The sequence below is a fragment of the Siphateles boraxobius genome, unplaced genomic scaffold (genome assembly GCF_051911475.1).
Source record: "Siphateles boraxobius isolate OS27281-9 unplaced genomic scaffold, OSU_SipBor_1 8, whole genome shotgun sequence".
Classification (NCBI taxonomy): Eukaryota; Metazoa; Chordata; class Actinopteri; order Cypriniformes; family Leuciscidae; genus Siphateles; species Siphateles boraxobius.
The window spans coordinates 22,200,083-22,220,000 of record NW_027509208.1 but is presented as its reverse complement, the minus strand read 5'-3'; the positions used below and the strand labels follow the sequence as shown (position 1 = coordinate 22,220,000).

At 37.9% G+C, this 19,918-nt stretch overlaps 1 protein-coding gene across 2 annotated transcripts; it reads right to left on the bottom strand.

Moving 5' to 3' along the window:
• Positions 1-5,494: 5,494 nt before the first annotated feature.
• Positions 5,495-19,680, bottom strand: rhag (Rh associated glycoprotein). 2 transcript variants are annotated; one of them, XR_013200050.1, is made up of 11 exons: positions 19,389-19,680; positions 13,332-13,515; positions 12,958-13,108; positions 11,442-11,589; positions 10,259-10,425; positions 10,033-10,170; positions 9,818-9,939; positions 9,650-9,723; positions 9,301-9,374; positions 6,818-7,161; positions 5,495-6,684 (listed from the first exon to the last, which is right to left on the bottom strand). XR_013200050.1 is itself a non-coding variant. In XM_077221068.1 (10 exons), the coding sequence occupies exons 1-10, from the start codon at positions 19,567-19,569 to the stop codon at positions 7,087-7,089; spliced, it is 1,314 nt and encodes a 437-aa protein (XP_077077183.1). In that variant the 5' UTR covers positions 19,570-19,680; the 3' UTR covers positions 5,495-7,086. The 2 variants fall into 2 exon arrangements, 1 of the variants encoding a protein (XP_077077183.1); XM_077221068.1 differs by having other exon boundaries at positions 5,495-7,161.
• Between the last annotated feature and the right edge of the window lie 238 nt (positions 19,681-19,918).

The window sequence follows — 19,918 nt, the reverse complement described above, 5'->3', positions numbered from 1 at the left end:
ATCAGATTCCACTCCCTAATTGAGAAGACCAGCTAACTGTGGCCTGTGTCCTGAACAACACTGCACAGTTCCTGATGACTGAATGAGAGCACTGCCTTAACTTGGCGGAGAGTTGAATTCCACCGTGTATTCACAGCAGCGGGTATCCCTCGCTGCCCAAACTTAGCTTCAAATGCATCTTTAAAGGTGCTGGATGTATGCAGGAGAGAGCTCAGTTTGGAGCATTTTGCAAAGGTACTGTTCATGATCCGTGCATCCTTGAGACCATCACCAACAGTTAATTGCAGCGTATGGGCAAAGCATTGCTGACGTTTAGGAATTCCTCTGTTGATCATGCGGTCCACAGTCTCCCATTCACCTCTGGAGAGGTCTTCACACAAATCTGCATCATCCAGATTGTCATCATCAGTTACTTCACCATCTTGCTCTTTTGGGAAACACACTGTAAATGCTCGCTTCATATTGGCGGCATTGTCACAAATAACAAAGTCAAGTTTTTGTCTGATGTTATATTCATCACATATGGAATCAAAGGCTTCTGGTATCCATTCTCCTGTGTGAGATCCTTTGAATCTGTTGCAGGCAAGCAAGTATGATTTCAGCTGAACTCCCTCAGATGTTGCCAAAACATGGCCAGTGACTCCCAAAAAGCCACGCATTCTCCTGTCTGACCAAATATCCACTGTAACTGATACATGGTCTGCACTAGCAAGAAGCACTTTTATTTTCTCTTTAGTCTCTGCAACAAGGGATTCTATCTTTAAAGTTATTGTCCTACGACAGGCAGGCTGGTACTTGGAGTCAGCCACAGACATGAAGTGTCGGAAATGTCCATTCTCAGTGATTGAAAGAGGCATGCTACATCCTATCACCAGGTCTCTTAGAATGGCATTTGTTATGGCCTTCTGTCTTGGATGATTAGCTGAATAGGCTTCCTGAGGACGAGACTGGAGGAACTGGGAAATTGCAGGCTGTGTAGCATCAGTGCAGGCGTTTCTTGACCTTTCATACTCTGCATATCTGTGAAACAGAAGCAAAAACATGACTGTTAAAGGTTGTATCAGCGATGGCGGGGTAACGTCACTTCTGTTCAGAGGTGGAAAGAGTAATAAAATATTCTACTCAAGTAAAAGTACTACTACTTCAATTAAATTTTACTTAAGTACAAGTAAAAGTACTGGTCTAAAAATCTACTCAAGTAAAAGTAAAAAGTAGCTCATTTAAAATTTACTCAGAGTAAAAGTTACTGAGTAACTTTTTTAACAGCGGGGGTGGGGTGGGGGACTCTCCCGTGTAGGCTTGTATTGGTATGAGATTTTCACAGTATGATAACGTCTCAGAAAATATCACGATTTACAGTATTAATCAATTATTAAATAAATAAACTGTATTATTAAATTATACAAAAATGTGATGATGTCCGAATTGTTTTATGAAGAAGAAAGCCTTAAGTTTTCAAAAAGCATTAGACATATGACCCAATATTCTGCTTCATTACTCACTGGCCCGCCCAGGCAAGTTTGATAAAAATACATTTTTAGTATATTTGTATTATTCAAATGTATTTAAGAAAATATATTAATATAAACCTGATTTATTGTTGACTGGTGTGTGTTTAATTTGTTTTCAGAATAAAATAGAACTGTTCAAGCAAGTTGTAGAAAGCCTCCCTCCGGAACGTTATTGGTTGCTATGGTTGCTAGGGGTTCCGACAGGAAAACTCTCTGAGCGGCGCCGGCGGGCTCTAGCTAACGTTAGCTGGGTTTTTTTTTTTTTTTTTTTTTTACCAATTTATTAACATCGCAACAATAATGGCTAAACAACTTTCTTTAATGTGCTATTTAAAAAAAGAGTTGAGGAAGAAGACACGCCACTACCTTTATCTACCGAGTCCACCATAATGGCTACTTTAGCTATTATTACATTAGCTAACTACGAACGAGCTAACCAGATAACATTAACAAATTGACAAGCACTTACTGGGCAGAATGGCTCTTCAAATGGCGGACGAAATTGGAGGTTGTCGTCTGGCTGTCCGCGATCTTAATGTTGCATGTCTTGCAAAGCGCTGTTCGTCTTTTGCCATCTTGTTGTGAGAAATTCTTGAAGCCGAAAGCGACGACCCTCAGTACCCCTCCGGCTGACATGTTGATGTGATATCTGATGTAAGTGGGCGTGGTGTGCGTAAGGTACGAGACGGCATGACTGATGATCTCGTGATCCAGTCATGACAACGCTATTTTCAGCCTGCGCTCCAGCTGGATCAACTTTATTTTTTTAAAATAATTTATATATTTTATATTCAAACTGAAAACATGATGTGATTAACACTCAAGTCATTCAAGTCATCGTGTCTCAAGTCAAGTCAAGTCCCGAGTCTTTAACTTCCAAGTCCGAGTCAAGTCTCAAGTATTTTATTTTTTGTCAAGTCAAGTCACAAGTCATAAAAATAGCGACTCGAGTCGACTCGAGTCCAAGTCACCAAGTCACAAGTCCCCATGTCTGGTAATTGGCAATATATACAATATTATATATTATAATATATACAATTGGTCCTCCATCCTATTACCCGGAAACCAATCAAACACAGCCATCTTGAAGGACATTTCAATTCTCAATTCTCTAATTGCACCGCGAGGAGTCGAGGATCGAGGAGGCTTTCAGAGGAGATATGAGCTCATAACTCCTCTGAAAGCCTCCTCCCTTCTCGATCCTTCAACAACATAAGGGCAGATCCTTTGAGCGCTGCTGATGACGCTCGAGTGATCAAGTATTCCAATCTATTAAAAAAAAGCTTTCATTCGATTCCTCCGTCCTCATTTTCTTTCCTTGCGTCCTTCCCTCACAACCTACAGGGGAGGAGCTGAGGCGCTAGGAAAGGAAACGAGGATGCACAAATAAGAAATGAGAAGCACCCATCATGTACAAATCAGCTCCTATACGGGTCCGAAACGACCGGAAGTCATTCATTTCCTATGGAGATTCGCAGACCGCATGCGAATGGGTCCGAAACGGGCCCGACCGAGTGCGGTGCGAAGAAAATCGTGTCCGTTGGTTATCCGGATGCGTTCAAAAAATTGAACTCTTGCGAAAAGCTACGGACGGTTCCTATCCGACACTTCCAGCGGAAGTTAGCGTTGCTATGATACTGATAAACAAACCTGAATTCTTATCGTTATAAAATCATTATTTATTTTATTAAAAGTTAAGTTGTCATGTCATTTTTTTATTTTCATGATTTGCTAACGTTATTAGGGCAGTTAATACAATTAAATTGTTGGCAGACATCGAACTATGTGATATAGTGTTAAATTATACTACTAAATCACATTTTTTAGCCGACCTGACATGTCAACGTCCTGAGCAACTGTCCTCACGCAGCAGCCTTCCTATTAATAACTCTATAACCCTCATCAGAGAGATTATACAGAACTGACAAAATCAACCTTTCTAATCTCTCCGCAATTTTTGTTCTACCCGCTTCCGACGCTTTTCACTGTGTAGTACGACGTCCGTTGGGTGAGTATTGCGTATTACGGAGCTGAATTCATATGCCAGAGTGAAGGCGGCGTGAAGGTCTGGCTACACGTATGGCAAGCCGTTTTAGCTTAAATTGTACCCAGCCCTACTCGTCGTAATTGCATTCTTACTAGTAACAATTCAATTAGAGAGCTCTCTAACCCAATTCTTACAAGTAACAAATACAATTAGAGAGCTCTCTAATTCAATTCTTACTAGTAAGAATGTAATTGCAGATCTCTCTAATTCAATTCTTACTAGTAAAAAAACGAATTTAAGATATGTACAATTGCAGAGCTCTGTAATTGAATTAGAGAGCTCTGCAATTACATTCTTACTAGTAACAACTGAATTAGAGAGCTCTCTAATTGGAATTCTTACTAGTAACAATTGCATTAGAGAGCTCTCTAATTCAATTCTTACTAGTAAGAATGCAATTGCAGAGCTCTTTAATTCTATTTGAGAGCTCTCTAATTGTAATTGTTACTAGTCATAATTGGATTGGAGAGCTCTCTAATTTAATTCTTACTAGTAACAATTCAATTAGAGAGCTCTCTAATTGTAATTCTTACTAGTAACAATTCAATTGTAGAGCTCTCTAATTGTAATTCTTACTAGTAAGAATTAAATTAGAGAGCTCCGTAATTAAAAATGAATGGAAGTCAATGGAGACATATGACTAGTAAAAATTAATTTGTAGAGCTCTCTAGAATTGTTAGAATTGTTACTAGTAAGAATTGAATTAGAGACCTCTGCAATTGTAATTCTTACTAGTAATAATTTAATTAGAGAGCTCTCTAATTGTATTTTTACTAGTAAGAATTGAATTAGAGACCTCTGCAATTGTAATTCTTACTAGTAATAATTTAATTAGAGAGCTCTCTAATTGTATTTTTACTAGTAAGAATTGAATTGTAGAGCTCTCTAATTGAATTCCTACTAGTAAGAATTGCATTAAAGAGCTCTCTAATTGAATTAAAGAGCTCTGCAATTGGATTCTTACTAGTAAGAACTGAATTAGAGAGCTCTCTAAATCAGTTTTTACTAGTAATAATTGCATTAAAGAGCTCTCTAATTGTAATTGCTACTAGTAAGAATTGAATTGTAAAGCTCTCTATTTGAATTCTTACCAGTAAAAATGCAGTTACGATGAGTAAGGCTGGGTACAATTTAGGCTAAAACGGCTTGCCATATACACGAGACTACACCCTGGTTCCCTTGACAAAAACCCGAAAGTTTTTGGAGATGGTTCCCACTGCAGAACATGAAATCCACGTGGAGGAGTCGGATCCAGATCCAACTCCTCCCACCTTACATATACCTAAACCTACCCATCTACGCCCCCTGATCCCTAAACCCACCCCTGATCCCTAAACCCGCCCCTAATCCTACCCATCTCCACCCCTTGGATCTTGATCCGACTCCTACCCGTGGATCTCATGTACTGCATTGAGGTGCTACTGATTTTTCGGCCTACAAAAATATGTAATCCCTGCATCACTGTATAGGCATTATTGTAAAACAGAACAAACCAATTAAAAAAATCACAAAGAAATCATTGGGTAAAAAAATCTCTAGTGTATGATACAAAATGGGTCTGTATAAACAAAGCTTATTCAAAGGAAAATTACCTACAATAAAAGGTTCAAGCAAGTAGTCACAGTGGCATAATTTAAATAGTTGACATGTCAACTATACGTTAAAAAAAAAAAAAACCTTGAGATTGGGCTGTTTAGTAAATGTATAAAGAAAACTGTATATCTGATCACCATACATAATATAATTTATAATAGTTTGATTAGATGGAGTATAACATATCAAACCACAGCACGCCAACCAAAAAAAAAATATGCTGTGCATAAATCTAATATCTTATAACCTTTTTACTGAACACAGTCTCTGTTATTATACTCACATCACACATTAGCAGCCTCCAATATATTTATAGTAACAAAAATAAATTCAGATAGGCTGATTTTATAAATGACAGTAAAAGTTTAATACATTAACAGAGTTTTCAAATACAATGAATTGATGAGGTTTGGGAGTGAAGCATGTGAGAACACATACATTCAAAGACAACAATTTAATCAGTAAGTCAGCTTGCAAGGAGTTTTTCCATATCCTCTTTGTCTTAAAAAACATGGCATTTGGAAGTCTTACTAAGTGCAAGCAGTGACTGTCCTATCACGTCTGCTTATTTGTACTACGAGCTGAAAGTTCAAGCAATGCAGTAAAAGAGCTTTTATGTAATGCTGTTGAATGAGATTTTTTAATAATTCTGACAAAAATATGAAGTTTCAAAGATATAATTTACAGTGGCCCCAAAATGTATTTGGACACTACATCACACTGCAGACAAATGACACTACAGCTTTTCCACAGTTCTTTGCCATTTATGCCATTACATTTAATCAGTTGGTCCCAGTGTCCTTTAGTCCTTCGGGCAGTTTCCTCACAACCAGAAAGTGTCCAAAATTGTTGTCTATTTTATCAGTGTATATCTTGTTGTTTCATATTTTTAAACCTAACAATCTGGAAAAGCTTAGTTATCTTCGTTTTAAATACATGCCACTTTATTTGATATTTAATTTTTTACGTTTTATATACAATTTTAAATGGGACTTGAAATACTTTTTGGGGCCACTGTCTGCCTGAGTTCAAATTAAATGATTAGAAATTGTGTGGAAAATATAAAAGTCAACAATATATTTGTTAGTTTTTCAGGATACAATAGTTTTAAATACGTCTTATATCATTGCATAAAGGGTTGTTACGGATCACAATAATAAGCAACTATAATTGTTTAAAGAAAGTTGAAGGATCTCTCTTTAGATGTGGAGTAATCAGCATGATTGTAAAAAAAAAGTCAAAATGCATATCTAGTGATGAAAAAAATTGGGTCTGTAGAAAATCAAAAAGCTTATTCAAAGCAAAATATGATAAAAGGCACTTAAGCAATAAGTCTCACATTGGCTCAGATTTTTGGCATGTTACAGTGAGCAACTAGTCAGTCAGTGTATGCTAATTGCAATTCAGCAGATGACAATAATAACTGATCCGCACTCTGAGTTAACTCAGTAACTTTTTGGTAATACACTTTTAACCATCTTACATTTCATTAGGGTAATACACTGTGTAAATAAAAAGAAGATGTTGTTTCAACTTAAAAAAGTAAGTGTTCGTGCTGCCTTAAAGTTGTAACAAGTGACAACTTGGATATTTGAGTTGACTAAACTTAAAAATATAAGGCAGCATGAACACTTCCTTTTTTAAGTTGAAACAACACATTTTTTACACTTAGAACATTTTTGAGACCACTTAATAATATGAATTGCATGTTTTTAAATTTTAGCTACATGTATTTAGAAAAGCACCACTTACAAAAGAATACATGACATCTCTTCATGCTGGTATTCAATAGTGTCTTTAACAGCTAAAAGCTAAAACTAAAACCTTTAACAGCTGTTAAAGATTTTAATGGTGTAGATGCTGATGGTTGAAAAGCTCCTGAGGTGCTTATTGGACAGATTCTCTTGTTTTGTGAAGTTGGTTGGAAGCAGAGCTTTAAGCCTCTGCTTTGTTCGGGGAATAATCGCCATGAGTCAAACGCTCTTCGGTTTCTTCCTCTTCCTCCGGTACCTGCATATCAAAAGCATCCACGATTACCAAACTTATAAGCTACAAGACATTTTTATGAATGTTAAAAGATGGTGTGACCATGTATTACTAAATAGCATTTAGTAAATTGTCTTTTTTTATTACACGGCTCTGTTGAAAATTTGATTCTGATTGGTCAATCGCCCTATCCAGCGGTATGTTGTTCCCCTGATAACCCTGAAAACTGATCGCACAGGCTCATCTGGGTAACTGTCACTGTCGGCACTTTACGCTTGCTCGGAAAGTTTTTTCCTTGTGGAAGTTTTGCGTTTGGTGAGCTAATAAAATATTAAAACTCAAATCAATATTTTGTGTACAGGTATTTAATTATGTTGTCCGGTATCGAGGACTCACTCTCTCTTGTTTCATACAAACGCAGCTGCTACTATTTTGTGACGATTGTTTTGTAAACTGTAATGGATTATAAAATAACAAACAGGTATGATTTTAAAACACTTTAATCTCAAATCACTCTCTCAGGGTGTACTCACACTAGCCAGTTTGAACCGTGCCCGAGTGCGTTTGACCACCAAAGCGCGGTTCGTTTGACTAGTGTGAGTGCTCCGAACCGTGCCCGGGCGCGGCTCGATTAGCCGGCCCTGGCCCGCTTGGAAGAGGTGGGCCAGAGCACGGTTCAGTTGGACTCGGGCGCGGTTCGCATGCAGTGTGAGCGCTAACAGTGCTGGAGCACGGAACAGGACGCGTGATGTACAGGAACTGTAGTCCGTAATCAAAGCTGCAAAGTCCTTGCTGCACCTCAGCTGGTACCTTGCAAACCTCCTCATACGAGCAGCACGATTACGTGAAAATTTTCGCGCCACTAAGGCGACACATCTGTTTAACAACAGGCTGTGAGAGGGCTGTGGACCACCGTGGACCCAACGACACAAAATTATCCAAAAAGAAAACAGAGCAATGGACTCCATTGTGTTCAGAGAGCGCCGCTCTTCTTGTTTATCCCGAAACCGTCGCACCATAATGACGTAAGCGTGCTCCGGCACGAATGCTGAAACCCTGGCCGTTTCTCAATATGCGTTCTTGTCTGTACTTGTGTTCTTGTGGACTTGTGAAACGTCATCAGTCGCTGCCCAAGTACTGTCTCAATACACAAGTTTGCATTTTGGCAAGAACGGTTAAAAATCCCGGAAGTGTTCTTGACACGCCCATTTTACCGAGGATGCATCGGTTGGTAACTTGTGTGAACTTGACGGCAGAAATATCCCATCATTCATTTCGGCATTCAAGGAAGGAGCGGGGAGCAGAAAGGCAGAACAACAGTAAGTCGTTTTTGTACAATTTCGTATGCTATTTCATCACTAAATTCCCTTCTGTGAACATTTGATGCGAGAAATCTACTGTGTAGATTTCAAATATTGCCATTTTTACGAAAATTTCGGCGAATCGAAAATATGCTCAAACATTTTCGGTAGTGAAGAATCTCCAAAAGCGCACGCGGGTGTAGCTAGCGAGCCAACCGGCCAGTCATGCTAAAAACCTGTTATCATCAATAATTCTTATGTTTGGGTACTGAAGACGGTGCTATGCAGGGGTATTGCGCAATACCAGCAAGAACACATCGCCTCAAACTGTCAGCAGCGTTCTGTGTGCTCGTCACCTTTTAAGTTCATTCTTCCAAGAACAACTAGCAAGAGCGTTCTCCCCAAAAACACAAGTCCGTTCTTTGCATTCTTGGTTTTGAGAAACGGCACCTATGTGAGTGCAGGCCAGAGGGGGAGTGGGGAGGGGGGACAATCGTACTCGGGCCCGGTTCATGGCAACCATGCTGAGTGTGAGTACACCCTTATCCCCATAATTATTTATGGGGCGAAACGCCATGTAATAAGTGGTATGACTGTACCTTATCCCTTAAATGTACGTCTAGTTTGAACTTGCCACTTGCTAGCAACTACTTTCTTTGTGGAAGCTTTGCGTTTAAAGAGCTAATAAAATGTTTCAACTCAGATACAATTTTTATGTCTTAGTATTTACTTATGTGGCAAGTAGCCGTGTAATATGCGGGATAATGTACATCCAGCTTCGCGTCGGGGTCCTCATCACCCTGTCAGGGTTTATTCTGCTGTAACAACCAGCTGGATGTACATTATCCCTTAATTGACGTACCTCCCAGAAGATTGAGTCATCAAAGCAGTTTTGGTCAGGTGGTTGTCCCAAAAATGGAATCTTCATAATCAGACCTGGAGGGGGTATGAAAAATAGTTTACTTTGTGTTTTTATATATATAAAAAAAATCTTGCAATGTAATAAGGTAATGTTAAGTGGGTCAGTGAAAAATAAGTGTGTCCAAAAATCTAGTTAAAATGCATGTGCCAAGTTCTTTAAAAAGTGTATTCTTTGAATTCATGTTGGTTTTATATGGTTTTGATTTGAATAAAATGAATTAGATCTGAATAAAAATAAATGCATAAATGCAATGTCTTGTCGATTTTATGGTGCTTGTATCAATACCCACCTGTGAACAACCCACCCACCAAAGCAAACCCTAGAGATGATGCCAACCCCCCTGCCTGTAAAGCTGCTGAAACACTGGGACAGACAAGCACAGTAATATTAAAACCATTTATTGCCCTACTGATAATAGGAAAAATCAAAAAACTAAATGTTAAGAGCTGGCAGCTACCTATTTTTCTTATTCAGTGCTGACGCCACAATGCCGGCAAGACCGCCTAGGATGCCCGGCATACCGTGGAGGTTATGCACGCCACAGGTGTCTTGAATTCCCAGTTTGGAGGCGAGTACGGGCTAAAAAGAGAGAGAGAGATGGACACAAAGATGGATTAATATGCAATTGATTTATGGTATAGAGAAAGTCTGGGATGTGAAAGAATATCATACAGTGAGGAACTTAAAGCCAACGGTGGAGATAATGCCTGCAATGGTTCCGATCAGCATTGCTCCGAATGGCTGGATGTCCATGTCGGCGCAGGTACCCACCGCAACACCTCCAGCCAGCGTGGCGTTCTGAATGTGAACCTGTGCAACAGAATACAACAGGCTAAGTCATAAGGCATACTAAATGTGAGATCTAGTACAATAACAAGAGACTGGTATGATGACCCACCATGTCAAGTTTCCCTTTCTTCTCCACCAGACTGGAGGTAGCGTAGGCAGCGAGAGTACAAGCAGCCAGAGAGAAATATGTGTTGATAACAGCTCTTAGCTGAGCATCACCAGGTTCAGCAATAGCAGAATTAAAGCTGGGCCAGAACATCCACAGGAAGACTGTGCCTACAGACCCAAGAAGAGTGGAATGGTGAATGTACCTATACAGACACAATGCTTGATGAATTAAATGTATATGATCACCTTTCTAAGCACATGTTTAGTGTTGGTATGCTTACCAAATCGCAAAATGGAGACTGCCCTGCACTTTAATTATTTGATTTGAAAGAAATTATGTTGTGAGCTACAAAAGTACAGTAAGGTAAAATCTTTATGTCACCACCAATATTTTCTAGAGTTGTTTTGTTCACTGGATTTTGTGCAGGCATATATATTTTCAACACCAAGTTATACACCACTCTAAACATTTTCATTCACAGATTCATTTTCATTCATGTTCAATTAAATATGGCGCCTACTAATTGCCAATTACCTTGTATGTAAAACATTGTAGAAAATCTTACTTGCATATGAAAACTTTAAACGTATTGAAGCTCTAGGTTAATTTTTGTAGGCAATTAAGTGGAACTGGTAAGTCACTCTGATTAGAGAGTGGAATAAGCTGACTGGAAGATCTACACATATGGAGGGATTATTGGGTCAGATTGAAAACTAAAAGTCTAAAACTAAAAGTCTTAAACGAAAACTAAAAGTCTAAATCTGAAACTAAAAGTCTAAGTCGAAAACTAAAAGTCTAAGTCGAAAATGAATTTGGTATTTAGGATTGGGCATTTGGTATTTAGGATAGGGCATTGGGTATTTAGGAGTGGGCATTTGGTATTTAGGATTGGGCATTTAGTCATTAGGCCATTTAGGATTTGCATACATTCCTCAATCCTCAAATGCCCAATCCTAAATGCCCAAATGCCCAGTCCTAAATCCTAAATGGCTAAATGACTAAATGCCCAATCCTAAATACAAAATGCCCAATCCTAAATACAAAATGCCCTATTCTAAAGACCAAATTCATTTTCGACTTCGACTTTTAATTTTCAACTTAGACTTTTAGTTTTTGTTTAAGACTTTTAGTTTTAGACTTTTAGTTTTCAATCTGACCCAATAATCCCTCGATATACACATACCGATCATTGCAAACATGTCTGAGTGATAGACTGATCCGTCATTCTCATGGCCGTTCTGAAGACCTGGACGATAAAGAACACGAGCGACAGATAATCCAAAGTAAGCCCCAAACGCATGGATGGTCATGGAGGCACCAACATCAGAAACCTGTTAAGAAACAAGAATGGTTATGAAGAACAGATGAAAAAATTTGTTCAAGTTTGACTGCAGCTTTAAGGTAAGGTTTATTTTGTAGCGGTGCCATCACTGTTAATTTTCTGATTCATCACATCATTCGTTTCCTTTATTCCCAGGTAATCCAGGCACTACTGTATATCTCCTTCATGACTAAGAGGGTGTTTTTGATACCATGTGTTTTAGTTGTTATTGGAACACTGGGTGTGTTCATCAAGTTTATCCTGTCAAGTTTAGGAAGGAGATAGAAAATAGCTTTTTTCCTTCATCTTTGACCCAACTTCCTTTTGTAATGAAATTACTTTGCAGGAACTCAGACAGCATGAACATTGGAACACATGAACACAGTTCATAACACACTCTGCTAACAAAATTAATGAAACTAAACCAAATTAAAAGTAGTACTAAAAATATGTATAATGTTCAACGTGCACTAAACCCTTGATCTGGTGGAAATCAAGTTAGTGGTCAAATAAGAATGGAAGAGGCGTCACGCTGATTCCCCCCCAAAACAAGAAAAACTATGTATTAAAGGACAATTCCAAAAATGAACCTTGACTGTTCTCTGGGATGCGTTTTCATGATAATAGAATGTCCCCAGTTTTAACGTTAGTTTTAGTTTAACCACAGATTAATTTATAGCGCTAGTGTATGGGGCATTGTATAGGTAAACATATAAATCGCTAGTTAATACCATTAACAAGGCTCAAAATAGCCCCACACTAACACAGTAGCATAATTATGGTCTCTACCTGCAAACCGAAGCATTGAGAACTTTGTAAGAGTACAGACAGTTTTTATAAGAAGATACTTTATAAAGATTGTACACTTCGCGTATGTAGGCAGGAGCCATCTTTGGAAAACAGTCTCGACCAGTCGAACCATGAACGCCGTGCTACGTGAACTGAACTGTGACTATCGACCATCACGGCGTTCATGGTTCGACTGGTCGAGACTGTTTTCCAAAGATGGCTCCTGCTTGTATACGCGAAGTGTACTGTCTTTATAAAGTATCTTTTTATTAAACTGTCTGTACACTTACAAATTTCTCATTGCTTTGGTTTGCAGGTAGAGACCCTAATTATGCTACCGTAGTATTTTGAGCCTTTTTAGTGGTATTAACTAGCGATTTTTATTTTTACTTATTCAATGCCCCATACACTAGCGATATAAGCTAATCTGTAGTTAAACCAAAACTAACGTTAAAATTGGGTACATTCGATTATCATGTAAACGCATCCCAGAGAACGGTCGACTCGGTACCCATGTTTTATTTAGCCCTAGGTTAATTTTTGGCCAGAATTGTCCTTCAAGTAAATGAACGAATGAGCCTTTACAAACCCCAAGAATTTCCACAACCACATGCTCATTGATGCAGAAGATGGTGATCTCCAACAAGGTCATGATGAGAAGCTGGACAGGGCTGGTTTTCCCCAAAACCGCTCCAAATGAGATCAGAACTGTTGCTGTACTGAAGTCAGCATTAATCATTCTGTAGAGAAGGAATTATGGGACAGATGCAGAGTTTTACTCATAGGCATATGTAGTCAGATATCTATTTCATTTTATTGTTTTACACTGATTAAATTCAAAGTAAAATGGAGTTAAATGTAACTGAACATCTAGCATTTAACTATTTTGTTGGATAACGAAATAATGAGCAGTTATATTAAGTCAGTCACCCAATCATACGGTCACCAAAAGGATGAGTTTACCTATCAATGCTGACTCTTATTTTTCCATCATCCAAGTGCCAGATGTTCTGGAGGAGAAGACCCCACTGCAAGCCAAAGGCAGCCAGCAACAGGTTGACGCCCACACTGCTGAAGCCATATCTCTTTAGGAAGGTCATCAAGAAACCAAACCCAATGAAGATCATCACGTGTACATCCTGAAACACTGGACACATGGATAAAAGGTTGATGAGAGAGTGGTTTCTCCACATCTAAAGCCTGAAGTTATTCACAGCATTCTAGAACCACATTTACTCCATCAGTAGTTTGAACAGGTCACCAATGAAAAGGTGCACTGCTACATTATAGCAGTGATTTACAACTTAAATTTCTGTTTGTTCATCACACAAATCTATTTTATGACTGAGGAAATGTAGCGTTCCAACGTGCTAAAAACATGAGAAACTCAAGTTAGCTACTCATCTCGAGACCTTGCGCCTTTTCCCCATTCCACTGCCCGCGTCTTCCCCCCCCCCCCCCCCCCGTTTTTCAAAGCAAACCCGCTTTCAGAAAAGTGCCAATAAAGCAGCAGAAAACTGAAAAAACAAATGGCATGTTTAGCCCAGAAATAGACGCTAAATTTGTCAGAGTAGAACTAGGCCTATACTAAATGTCTGGTCTGAATAGAACATTTGAATATGAGTATAACTAGTTGGCTTATATGATTTTAAATGCTGCAATAGACAAAAAGCATAAATGTATCAATACAAAAATAATGTTTGAACGGATTAATCATAGAAATAATCTTAAATAATAATAATTAACGTACACATATTTTTTTCTTTTTCTTATAGGCTACACCACGTTTAACAAGATTTCATTTTTAATATCAATGAGTGTGAATGTATAATTTTTACTTTTTAGTCGCATTTGTTTGGTTCTTTGTTCATCCTCAAACAATTATTTTATTTGTAGTATTAAGAGGTTCTCGTTAGTTAACTGTAAGTTGAAGTTAGTTAGTACTTTCAGAGTTAACTGTAAACTGCAAACATTAAACTCTTTAAACTTTGCTGAAATGAAATGTCTTTAACTGGAAGTGTTCTGTTAACTCAGCTAAACTATAATTACTAAAACTAAAACTAAAACTGAAACTAAATATATAAAAACTAAATAGAAATATGTTCACAAAAAAAAAACTAAACTAAAACAAAACCATTAATAAAACTAACTAAAACTAGACTGAAATTTATAGGAAATTTGAAAATGATATTAATAAATAAGATATTAAAAAATGCAAAACTATAATACCCTTGCTTGGTAGAGCTTACTGCATGAAGATTTGTGTAAAAAAAGATACAGATAACAGAAATTTCTTTTCATCGTTACCTGTTTCTTTAAGAGAAAATGCATAATATATTAAGCAGTAAAGTAATTCTTGATTAATTATTGCACTCGAAGAATCAATAGAATCCTGCTCAGCATAAAAAAGTCTCTTTTTGAGTAAACCTTGTGCAAATTTGTAACACTCATGCTAATCAGCCAAAAACCATGTGGTACAAAGGTCTTGTGTGCTCTTCTATTAGTCTATGAATGACAGGTTAAGAAGGTGCCCTAAGTGGCCCTGTTAGCGTGTGTAATTTTATTCACTTCACATGACTCTAATGAGTGTTAAAATTTATTTATTCCAAGATTAGTTACATTCAAGCAATCCAGTCTTTTCAGTGCTCTAACTGGCTGCAACACGGCAAGCCATAAGATGTTTTATAAGTGGCTTTCCCTGTTTCAGAAAGTGTTGACTGATCACTGCACATGCAATAATGTAATGCACATGTAAACAAATATGCGACCCTGATTGCAAAGTTTAAAGTACATAAGAACAGAACTTTCAGAATCTGAAACTCGATTGGATTCATTTGGATTGACAAAAAGCATAAACACACCCAGAGATTTGCAGTGACAAAGCAACCTGAAATCATGTTTTCAGACTGACCATTGGGAATGGAAACCATGTCAGAAATTCAGTGACACTGATTCACGAATTAATAATTTCATTGCTATGATGTATATTATATTGCTGCATTTTGAATTAAAATACTTTCTGGCAAACCATCCAGGGTGTTTCCCTGCCGAGATAAGGATGGATGTAGTTAGTTCATTACAGCAAACGGATTGCTTTTCAAGAGAAGCAAGAAATTGCTAAGAGTAAATACACTTAGGCCTATACAATTATATGTATAAAAAATGATATGAATTCACAATACTTAAATGCAAACATTGATTGTCTTAATAACACATTGCACCAACACTGCTGGCCTTAGCCCATCTTTCCTGCAGAGAGGAAATGAGCTCTATACTTTCCAGCTCAGGAAGCTGTACAGTCAACATCCCTGGACACAGAGATAGGATATGGTCCAGAACACCTGATTCATCAGCAAGGCCTGTTTTCAGACTACACAATGCAAACCATATCATTGTCCCCCTACTGATAATAATCAGACACATTAACGATTGTCAGGAAGTTTAAACGGGTCTCATTGTCAGTCCCAAGAGAGGCAAGTGGAACTGCGAAGGGTGAACCTCCAATGTGCGGCACCAGACGTTGAATAGGCGAACATTACTTCAGGCTTCCTCGGAATGCCTCTAAACCCTCCACCCATTCAATAATCCACACAAAATCTAAACTTGCCAGTGGACAAACCCAAATAGTCATCAATCATAGTGCTCATGGTCTGACATCTGCTAAGCTCATCAAGATAGACGATGAACTCTGCAAGTAGTACCAACTAAGCTTCTAGACGTACTTTTATTTGCTAGCTGCATATTTTTATAGCTTTTTATATATTTGTATAGCTTTCTCTCTTTATAAACGATCATATTCTCATTTATAACATATTCCAATGCTGACAGCAAACTGTACAAAGAGCTATACGATGTTCCAGTAAAAACAGACTAAACAGGAAAACTTCAGATAAATATGCAATGATTAAAAATCAGCAAAGTTCAGTCTTATCTTGCTTGCAAGCCATCTAAAAACAAACAAACAAGAGAACATGATCTATAACTGCATAAACTCTATTCTAAATGGTCATTTTTTTAAGTTTCACAGAAAACATATCAACAAAGGATCCCCCAAAATTTGATAGGATCTAGCTGTTATATCACGACAGCCCTTCCCATCCTTCTTACTTCCAATCCAGTTGTGGTACCACAGTAGTGTTTTTTTTTTTTTACTCTGTATTGAACCAATCGTTTACTTTATTGTCTCTAGTCTTTGATGGTTGAGCAATAAAATGCGGTCTTGCTGAAACCCCCCAAAAACACTTAAGTGGGCCTCTGACACAGCTGAAACAGAGGTTATCTACCCTTATCAGCTGTTGGACGACCCAAGTCTTTTCCTCTGATCTTTCTGTTGAAAACATATTTACAGTGATAGAGTTGGCTAAAGTACGTTTCACTGGCTATTTAATGTATGCATATTTTGGAAGAGCATCATAGAGGAATACAGATAAACTTGCCGGCTGAGTAAAGGTGCACAATCCATGTTTCCCAACCATTGGCTCTTACAACAAACAGAATCATTTTCCCAGTGAAACTTTTCGTATTACCCACATGCAACAGATTTGCTGATAAAATCTCAAAGGTCTCATTTTCCTAATGGGTGGAAAGTTTCCTCTCTTTGCGAATGTTCATCGACTTAATTACATTCTGTCAGCGCTAATTTAGAGCGCTGTGACATAACTTAGCCTATTTTCTCTGCTGCCACGATTAAAGTGCCCTTTATTTTATTTTCTTTGAAGTGTTTCTCATTCATTTTTGGAATGCTTTGCATGTTTGTACAAAAGTAACAGACGGCCTTAGTTTTCCCAGTCTATCAACACATATGCTTTTTATTTTTATTTAATTTTAGGTTTTCTTTTAATAGTTTTTATAGGTCATAAAGTTCATTGGGTGGCAAAGAATTTGAATGCTCTGATACAGGGGTTCTGAACATTGGCCCTCGAGGTCCACTTTCCTGGAGATTTTTGCTCCAAGCCTATTCAAACACACACCTGAACAAGCTAGGTCTTCAGGATTACTAAAAAGTTGCACGCAGGCAAGTTTGATCAAGGCTGGAGCTAAACTCCGCAGGAAAGTGGATCTCGAGGGCCAGAGTTGAGACCCTTTGCTCTAATATATATACAACTTCACATGCCCAGCCCTTTGAAAACTAAAAAGTTTTATCTATTCAGTTTATCTATGCCAAAAAAAAAGCAAAGTAACTGATATTAAGAATGCTGACTGATTGAAAAAATTCACATGCAGGCTCATACTGTCTCTGAACACACCTCTTGCAAATCAAAGGCAGAAGAGTTATTGTTAAGGGTAAATATATTTAGTTGAATCTGGAGATTTTAACTACACAATTAAAGTCTTGTTTCTTGCAGAAGATTGTTGTTCAAAGGATAAAGGGGGCTGGAATAGTCATGTCTCTGTGAGGTACTGTGAAAACCACAAAGAACAACAAACTATGACTGCAATTAACAAACAGATGACTGTTCTTGTCAAGTCCTATACAAATTAACCAATGACATTAATATTAAAGTTCAATGTACTTGTAACTTTAAGAAAATTAAGCAGGTTACAAATTTTGAAGGGTTGAATGGAAACTTTGAGGACACATGTGACATTGAGACTAATCTTAAATGTTCATCCTCTCCACACCCTAGAGCTGGTTTCAGTCCAAACTGTGTCCAAGCCAGCAACTATGAGTGCAATTTGAAGATAAAAGGAAATAAGGGCATTTTACAGCCAATGCATGTCATCTCTGCAAATGAGCATAGCATGCAGAGAAAAATAAAGGAATGCAATTGATGTTGGAAACATCTATAAGGAAATGTACAGAATGAAGGAATAATTCCTTTCACAAGGGAACAAATTCCTCTATATCAGTGGTCCTCAGAGGGTCACAACCCAAAATAAACGAGCTTAACAACATTTTTAGGCAAGGGGAGAATGTTTCCTATATCTTTAGTTGTTGACAATTATGTACGTCCAATCAAACTCTACAGTATTTTGTTTCTACTTCATCTGCCGTTGCGTAAAATCTACACAAATGCCAGCATGAATATAACATTTAAAACTATTAACAAAACTATGCAATGAAAAAAAAATTAGACCCAGACTGTTACAGACACAAACTCTACAGTATTTTGGTTCAAATTTATTTGTCATTTCGTAGAATCTACACAAATTCCAACATGGACATGACCTTAACATTGAAAACCATTAAAGCTATTAGTTTCCAATGTGCAATTATTGGCAGTTGAGAGCATGAAACCATTCAATCAAAATTCAATGCAATGAGATCCAAACTGGTCAGTTTTTCTATTCAGCCTACAGTATGTCTTGTTAATAATTTTATATGTAGTTAAACTGATAATGTTTAGTATAGTAGCATTCAAAGATTTAAATGTTTAGTCCAATCAATCATTTTGTACTGTATTGAGTCACCAGTTAATGTCCAGTGTATAAGATCTGGCTCCTGAATCAGAACCAATGGAAAAGCTTGATGGATGACATTGTTAAAATACTAAAGCTGAACTTCATCAACCTCTCCTCTTTGTCTTTCTCCTGAGAATGCAGGAGACCGTGGCATTGACTCCTCTCCAGAGGGAGTATTTTTAGAGACTTGCGTGCAGAATGAACATTAGTGAAACATTGCCGCCAAAGCGTTCGCAGAAATAAACCCTTCAGTCCGTGAACACTGATGAGTGAGTAGCACCATGAAACTCAATAGCAAAGTTGACAGCTTAAAAGAGGATCAATTCATTTGCAGGAGGGGCAAGACCAAATCATCCAGCAAAGTTTTTTTCAACCATTACTATGCTTCTGGTGACGGACAATTAACAACATTTCTGCACCAATCACTACCAATTTCCAACTATATCTTCCATATCTGACCCTTAAAAATGCATTCACTGGAGTAACCTAATGTGTTCTGGTTTCGTCAGTGAAATAACATTCCAATAAAATTTTAGACTTAATTAAAACTAATCAATTTAGATGTCACATCAAGACCTGATATATGCACACATATACATTAATCTGACAAATACTTACTGGGATAAAGGGTCATTGGAGTGACTGGATGAGTGTTATTCTCTTCTGCATGATGACCCCCACCATGAGCATCACCGGTGTCATAAACCACAAAGACAGCGTACAGGACAATGGTCACGGCTTCCAGGATCAAAGCCAGAATGGGGAACTTGAGCCTCATGTTGGTGGCGTATGCTGGCATGTTTGAACAACTTCTCTGCCTCTGTTGTTCTTCCTCTTTTGGTGATTCTCCCTCTTGTTTCGACCCCTCTCACTCTCCAGGCTGTCTGTGGCTTGTGGGGGGAGTGTAGAAAGTGGCATGTGGTTTTGAATTGACTGCAGGCTTTAGGAAGACCAATAAAAAGAGAGAAAATTGAGGTGGGGACGGTCACCGCCTATTGCACTGTACTTGAATGGGTTTCCTCTCTCCTCTTTCTTATGTCAATTAAGAACATTGTTGTAAATACTAAAAAATAAAAAAAAGCATATAGCTTAAATGTTTCTTTAGAGAACCATAAATATGGGAACTATTGCAAGATTTGCAGCACTTT